The sequence below is a fragment of the Hoplias malabaricus genome, chromosome 4 (assembly GCF_029633855.1).
Source record: "Hoplias malabaricus isolate fHopMal1 chromosome 4, fHopMal1.hap1, whole genome shotgun sequence".
Taxonomy (NCBI): domain Eukaryota; kingdom Metazoa; phylum Chordata; class Actinopteri; order Characiformes; family Erythrinidae; genus Hoplias; species Hoplias malabaricus.
In genome coordinates, this window is record NC_089803.1 from 72,821,902 (window position 1) to 72,829,401 (window position 7,500).

Here is a 7,500-nt window from a genome sequence, read left to right on the forward strand (position 1 = left end):
TGTTCGGGGCTGTGTTTAGGGCTGTGTTCGGGGCTGTGTTCGGGGCTGTGTTCAGGGCCGTGTTCAGGGCTGTGGAGAGTGCGTTACCTCATTATCCACATTCCCAGTACATTGAAGGAGAGTGAGTTCAGTGGCAGACTCGTCATTTGCAGTTATTTTATCTGTTAATACTCAGAGTGGCAGCAGCATTGTGTTTCATTTTCACAAATAGTTTGCAGTTTCTTCCCAATTCAGATAGGACTTAATTTCCAGGAACTGCTCTGTGGTTTATTTCTGCTCTGAGGTCAGTCACGGCCTGTGGTCTACTGTCCTCCACAGCACTCAGCGCTCGTCTGATGATAATATACAACCCGTGTTCGGGGCCGTGTTCGGGGCTGTGTTCAGGGCTGTGTTCAGGGCAGTGTTCAGTGTTCGGGGCTGTGTTCGGGGCTGTGTTCGGGGCCGTGTTCAGGGCTGTGTTCAGGGATGTGTTCAGGGCAGTGTTCAGTGTTCGGGGCTGGGTTCAGGGCTGTGTTCGGGGCCGCGTTCGGGGCCGTGTTCGGGGCTGTGTTCAGGGCAGTGTTCAGTGTTCGGGGCTGTGTTCAGGGCTGTGTTCGGGGCTGTGTTCGGGGCTGTGTTCAGGGCTGTGTCCGGGGCCGTGTTCGGGGCCGTGTTCGGGGCTGTGTTCAGGGCTGTGTTCAGGGCTGTGTTCAGGGCTGTGTTCGGGGCTGTGTTCAGGGCTGTGTTCGGGGCTGTGTTCAGGGCAGTGTTCAGTGTTCAGGGCTGTGTTCAGGGCCGTGTTCGGGGCCGTGTTCGGGGCTGTGTTGAAGGCTGTGTTCGGGGCTGTGTTCAGGGCTGTGTTCGGGGCTGTGTTCGGGGCTGTGTTTAGAGCTGTGTTTAGGGCTGTGTTCGGGGCTGTGTTCGGGGCTGTGTTTAGGGCTGTGTTCGGGGCTGTGTTCAGGGCAGTGTTCAGTGTTCAGGGCTGTGTTCAGGGCCGTGTTCGGGGCCGTGTTCGGGGCTGTGTTGAAGGCTGTGTTCGGGGCTGTGTTCAGGGCTGTGTTCGGGGCTGTGTTCGGGGCTGTGTTTAGAGCTGTGTTTAGGGCTGTGTTCGGGGCTGTGTTCGGGGCTGTGTTCAGGGCTGTGTTCGGGGCTGTGTTCGGGGCTGTGTTTAGGGCTGTGTTCGGGGCTGTGTTCAGGGCTGTGTTCAGGGCCATGTTCAGGGCTGTGGAGAGTGCGTTACCTCATTATCCACATTCCCAGTACATTGAAGGAGAGTGAGTTCAGTGGCAGACTCGTCATTTGCAGTTATTTTATCTGTTAATACTCAGAGTGGCAGCAGCATTGTGTTTCATTTTCACAAATAGTTTGCAGTTTCTTCCCAATTCAGATAGGACTTAATTTCCAGGAACTGCTCTGTGGTTTATTTCTGCGTGTTTCTCACTGCTCTGAGGTCAGTCACGGCCTGTGGTCTACTGTCCTCCACAGCACTCAGCGCTCGTCTGATGATAATATACAACCCCCAGTTAATGTCTCCTAGTGTCTTTAGTGGTTTTTGTTTAAATAAAGAAGCGCTCAGAAGAGCACGGCTCCGCTGGAGGTCTCAGGGTTCAGGAATAATTCAGGAATAATTCAGGAATAACTGGGTAATCACTGGCACAAACAAGACACTTTCTTTGTCCGAGCTCCACCTGCCTCCAACAGTGAAGAAGCTTTTTGGCTCTGGATTTAAAAACACTCCGCCGTGACAGAGCCGCTCTGTCTATTAATGCTTTATAACAGTCGTACCAACGTTGTGATTATTGTTATATAATATTAATTAAAACATATGTAATCACTATGTAGTTACATTGTTATTGATTATATATAATTATAGATTTAATAACATATATTAACACAAATAATTAACAAATATGTTTTATTTTTATCAGTTTTCATTTAGTGTGTATTTACATTTGTGTATATGTTATTTAATTATTATAATTATAATTATATTAATGAGAGGGGACAGTGGTGGAGAGGCTGCTGAGGCTCTGAGAGCTGGGCCGGCGTCTACCGTCTTCTGTCCGTCCACTCCTTTGTGTCCTCCTCCCTCTCGGTGACGGCTCTGAGGACACCCGGGGCACTACTGCGTCTGTCATTACAGTTAGGACAATGTGCTCCTGTCCCGCACCTCCACATAAATCATCAGCGTTCCTCCGCTGTCCCTCACCTGGCTTAAGATGCGCCCACACTTTCCGTGCGTTCTTTGCACCAGGCTAAAAATCGGGAAATTCCAATTGTTGATCTGACACATGATGTCCTCCAGACCCTCCATCACCAGCGGCTCTGGGGCTAGGATGGGCTTGTCCTGAAAAAGAGAAGGCACATGTCCCACACGTGAGGTGGAGCTAAGGAAGTGTACGAAGGAAATGTTAGTTTCGTTTAAAAACAATGACAAAAAATTGAAAACTAAAAAAGAAACTAAATAAAAATAATCATTTGGAGATGAGAACTAAGACAAAATGTCTTCCACTTTTCGTCAGTGAATAAAAACCTAACAATTCTGAGAAAGACCCATTCATTCAAAACACAAGGAAATCACCAGGAAATAAAAACAGGGAAATGCTCGGTGTGTTTGGTGTCATCAAGGCGGCGAAGCAGGTTCAGGTTCCCCTTCCCTCAGACGACTCTGAACCACACTCTGAAACCAATTTACACACAGCACCGAGAACACCCCGCGGTATCTGCCGCTGTGTCACAGGACCCCGGGGAAGAAGGAGGGCTAGGAGCTTTACTCTTGGAGTGTGAGGAGTGCCACAGGGGGATAGACTTTACTCAGAGTTATATTCAGTGTCTGGGTCTAAAGCAGTCGTCTCTGTTCACAGCGAGAGCGGAGGACACAGTCACAGTCAACAGAGTCAGTGAAGAGGAATCGACTCCTAAAGATTCAATTCTTCAAGCGTCTGGGAGTTGAAACTACAGGCGAATCTCTTGGAGTCGACCCAGTCTTGGTTTTCAAGCGCATTCTGCAGTGACTTTGAGCTTATTTTTATCTTAAAATGTTTTAAATAAATGCAAATATGTGGCCCTTTTCCTTTCGTAACTTTGGATCTTAATCTGTTTTTAAATGTAACATAACCTTTAAACTAATGCTTGTGAAAGTTAGTAGTAAATTTCTCTAAAATTGTAAAATCTTTAAAAACAGATGATTCAATTATTTTATTTTTGTAATTTCTGACTAAAACGAGGCTAAAACTAATACACATTTGGGTCAAAAGTCTAACCCTAACCCAAACGAACTCTGGTGGAAGACACGATTTAATCCCGAGGTTTCACAGTGGGTTCTTTATATGAAATCATCCTGACCACACACTTTCAGAAGAGTCACCTCTGGTGGAATTAGGGGATGCATGACCAGGGTCTCCGTCTGGAAAATCACCCCGGGGTCCTGTGTGTCGTAGGATTTCCTCTGAGCTTCTGCATCCTCCTCGTTCTGTGCAAAATCGCTGCTGTCACTGTGGTTGGTCTCGTAGGTGCTGTCGTAGTCAGAAGACACCAGAGCTGCATCGTCTGACGAATGAGGAGAGAAATAACATCGTCATTAGCCACGGAAATCAAATCAAATCAAAGTTTCTTCGTCACACACACTGCGACTGACAGCGGAATGCTTTAGGCTCCTTCTGTGAAACTGAAATCAACTTAAGGTGAATCTGTGAGATCAATAGAGTAAAAGATATATTTGAGTTCAACACAAATTAGAGATTAAATATAAGCATAAAAACAAGATGAAGATATTCATTCATTCATTCATTGTCTGTGACCCGTATCCAGTTTCCTGATCCTTATACGGACACCTCTGAGTCGTAATGAAGATATAAAGAGATCATACACCTGAGGAAAAATAGACAAATTACAGAATAAATTCACTTCTGATAAAGGTCTAAAACCATAAACGTGGAAATATATATAGAACGGGTTAAAGACTAATACACAGTCGACAGTAAAATACAGAGGTGCCTCACTGTTCTGCAGCGCCCCCTTTTGTAGATGACAAACACAACTGATCACACTTTAACTTAACGCCTTCTTCATCAACAAAAGATAAACATTAGCAACAACAAGAAAAGCAGCAGCGATGTTAATCACCTGACGGTCGTGTGGTGTCTCCTTGGTCTGAGGACGTTTTACTGTACGGCCTTCCACAGCTGAGAGGGAACACAGCAAACACAAACACATCAGAAATGACACCCATCATTCACAGAATGTTAGTATTCAGTTTACATTCACAGTAAAACATTTACTAAAACTGTGGTGAATAAACTGCAGCACGCGACGTAAAGAACATTTAACAATTACCAACCCACATCCCTCTGAACGGAACCCATTTTAAACCCCTCTCTGTGGTTCATTCAGAAACTCCAGAGGAGCCAGGTTCTTCAACTCATGTGTGTTACACTTTTAATACAAACACTGTACATTAAACGATTTAAACACTTTCAGCCTGTTGTTTGTAACTGTTCTGATGAATTACTGACTGCACTTTTAACTTCACACACTGTCACAGCAGATTTCTAACTTGAGGATGTGTTACGTTGCTACATTCTCTGGCCACAAGGGGGCTCCCCTACGGCTGTCTGAACCCTGGTTTAAAAAACAAACAAACAAGATATATATATATATTTGTGGCGCCCCCTGGTGGCTGTGAGATATTTTAAACTATTTATATATTGACAATCAAAAAAGGCCCTCACTGTCCCCTCTCTCAGCTCCACTGTCCCCTCTCTCAGCTCCACTGTCCCCTCACTGTCCCCTCTCTCAGCTCCACTGTCCCCTCACTGTCCCCTCTCTCAGCTCCACTGTCCCCTCACTGTCCCCTCTCTCAGCTCCACTGTCCCCTCACTGTCCCCTCTCTCAGCTCCACTGTCCCCTCACTGTCCCCTCTCTCAGCTCCACTGTCCCCTCACTGTCCCCTCTCTCAGCTCCACTGTCCCCTCACTGTCCCCTCTCTCAGCTCCACTGTCCCCTCTCTCAGCTCCACTGTCCCCTCACTGTCCCCTCTCTCAGCTCCACTGTCCCCTCACTGTCCTCTCTCTCAGCTCCACTGTCCCCTCTCTCAGCTCCACTGTCCCCTCACTGTCCCCTCTCTCAGCTCCACTGTCCCCTCTCTCAGCTCCACTGTCCCCTCACTGTCCTCTCTCTCAGCTCCACTGTCCCCTCTCTCAGCTCCACTGTCCCCTCACTGTCCCCTCTCTCAGCTCCACTGTCCCCTCACTGTCCCCTCTCTCAGCTCCACTGTCCCCTCACTGTCCCCTCTCTCAGCTCCACTGTCCCCTCACTGTCCCCTCTCTCAGCTCCACTGTCCCCTCACTGTCCCCTCTCTCAGCTCCACTGTCCCCTCACTGTCCTCTCTCTCAGCTCCACTGTCCCCTCTCTCAGCTCCACTGTCCCCTCACTGTCCCCTCTCTCAGCTCCACTGTCTCCTCTCTCAGCTCCACTGTCTCCTCTCTCAGCTCCACTGTCCTCTCTCTCAGCTCCACTGTCCCCTCTCTCAGCTCCACTGTCCCCTCACTGTCCCCTCTCTCAGCTCCACTGTCCCCTCACTGTCCTCTCTCTCAGCTCCACTGTCCCCTCTCTCAGCTCCACTGTCCCCTCACTGTCCCCTCTCTCAGCTCCACTGTCTCCTCTCTCAGCTCCACTGTCTCCTCTCTCAGCTCTGTGGTCCACTCCGGTCACTCTGTAGTTCCAGTTACACACTGTAGCCCATCAGTTGCTCTGCATACTTTGTTCCCCATTTTACCCTGTTCCTCAATGCTTCAGTGGTTTCAGCTTCATTTGCTGTGATGTGACATGCAACATGAGGTTTAGACCATTTACAGATGGGGTCAGTGTTAGAGTCGGGAACGGAGCTCAGTAACACTGCATTAACAGGTTATTTTTCTGTTGAATAAAATGAGAATGTGATTTCTAACACGACACAGTCACTGTGCAATGACAAAGGAGTGGAGAATGCTTGGATTTGTAAAGTATAATCACTGCTCAAACTGGCTCTGGAGGCAGAAGGAAAGTCACTGGTTACCGACAGACGGTGATTTTACACACGAGTGATACAACGACAACTGACATTTTCAATGCTACACAACAGTCTCCGTAAAAAAGACGAGTGGGACAATGCTGCAATGAAGGATTAGAGTTATACACCAGATTATACGCCACTGCCCATCTCCCTCCAAACCCAGGGCCTGTCTCTGGGTCTCACCTGCTGCAGAGGGACGAGGGCGCCCAGTGTGTGGTGCTGGACGTAGGGGCGCTCTGACTGTGGGTTAAGGCTCGGTGAGGGACCCGTGGTGAGGGGCAGTGGCGAGGCCCCTGAAGGGCCCCAGGGTCTGGCAGGTCCACTGAGGCGGCTTTGGTGGTGGGGCTGTTGACCGGAGTCCCCTGGACCGGAGGTGAGTTGCAGGGGGAAACCGTGGGCGAGATGCTGAAAGGAGGGAAGCCTGTCGATCAAATTAATATAACGTCAACATATTAGATTTCACAACAAATCAGAGCTTTTACCACAAAGTGTCACCTCAGCTGATTAAAAACATCAGAAATGCATTTATTATTCAGTCATTCTCAGGCCCCGTCCTTACTGATCTCTTTATTTTAAAACCTGATATTTTCAGTAGTCCACTAGGGGGCACAGTATTTATTAAAGAGAGACGTCAAAACACAAGGAAGCAGGAGAGAAACACAGGGGTTTAATTTATTTTTGTATTTATTTAACGTTACACTTATATAGTGCCTTTCTAGAAATGCAATGATGCTGTACACTCAACACACACATACGCACGCACACACACACACACACACACACACACACACACACAAACAACCAGTGTTTTCTTTGGCTGTGACACTGAGGGGTTTAAAACTCCAGCAGCACTGCTGTGTCTGATCCACTCTACACCAGCACAACACACACTAACACACCACCACCACGTCAGTGTCACTGCAGCGCTGAGAATGATCAGCCACCACATCACACCTGCTCTGTGGGGGTCCTGAGTGCTGAGGGACAGGGGGAGAGGGCGGTAACAAAGTATGCAGAGCCACATATGGACTACACTGTGTAACTATATACATATATACATTACTACTGTGTAAGTGATATAATGAAGAGATGCCGCTGTACCTCTCCTGCCTTTGCTGTAGAGGTAGTTTGGGGGTGAAGTGGCGAAGGAGGCCGACATGGACCTGGATTTGGAGATAGTCAGCAACACAGAGCTGTTCCTGGACTCATTCCCCGAACTAAAACAGAGGAGAACATCGAGAGTGACCGTCCCGTCCCTCAGAGTGAGTGGGTGAATGTAAGGTTACTGTATTACAGCACTGAGAGGAATGATTACTGAACCTGAATACCTGAATGAGAGGGTTACTGAACCCCAGTCTGCTGCGTGGAGGGCAGGGGTGTTGTCCACTGTGCTACACCAACACATACATCCCCAACACTTACAGACCGTCTTTAAAATGAGCTCAGGGGAAGTTATACTGGGTGTTGTT

The 7,500-nt window shown here is 48.1% G+C and overlaps 1 protein-coding gene across 1 annotated transcript in view; it reads right to left on the reverse strand.

Moving 5' to 3' along the window:
- Nucleotides 1-7,500, reverse strand: part of pde3a (phosphodiesterase 3A, cGMP-inhibited) — an 89,104-nt gene that overhangs the window by 18,227 nt on the left and 63,377 nt on the right. The window contains exons 4-8 of the mRNA XM_066668911.1: nucleotides 7,133-7,248; nucleotides 6,215-6,452; nucleotides 4,105-4,163; nucleotides 3,347-3,528; nucleotides 2,189-2,326 (exon numbers count right to left, since the gene is read on the reverse strand). Coding sequence (XP_066525008.1) covers nucleotides 2,189-2,326; nucleotides 3,347-3,528; nucleotides 4,105-4,163; nucleotides 6,215-6,452; nucleotides 7,133-7,248 — 733 coding nt within the window. The remainder of the gene's footprint in view (nucleotides 1-2,188; nucleotides 2,327-3,346; nucleotides 3,529-4,104; nucleotides 4,164-6,214; nucleotides 6,453-7,132; nucleotides 7,249-7,500) is intronic.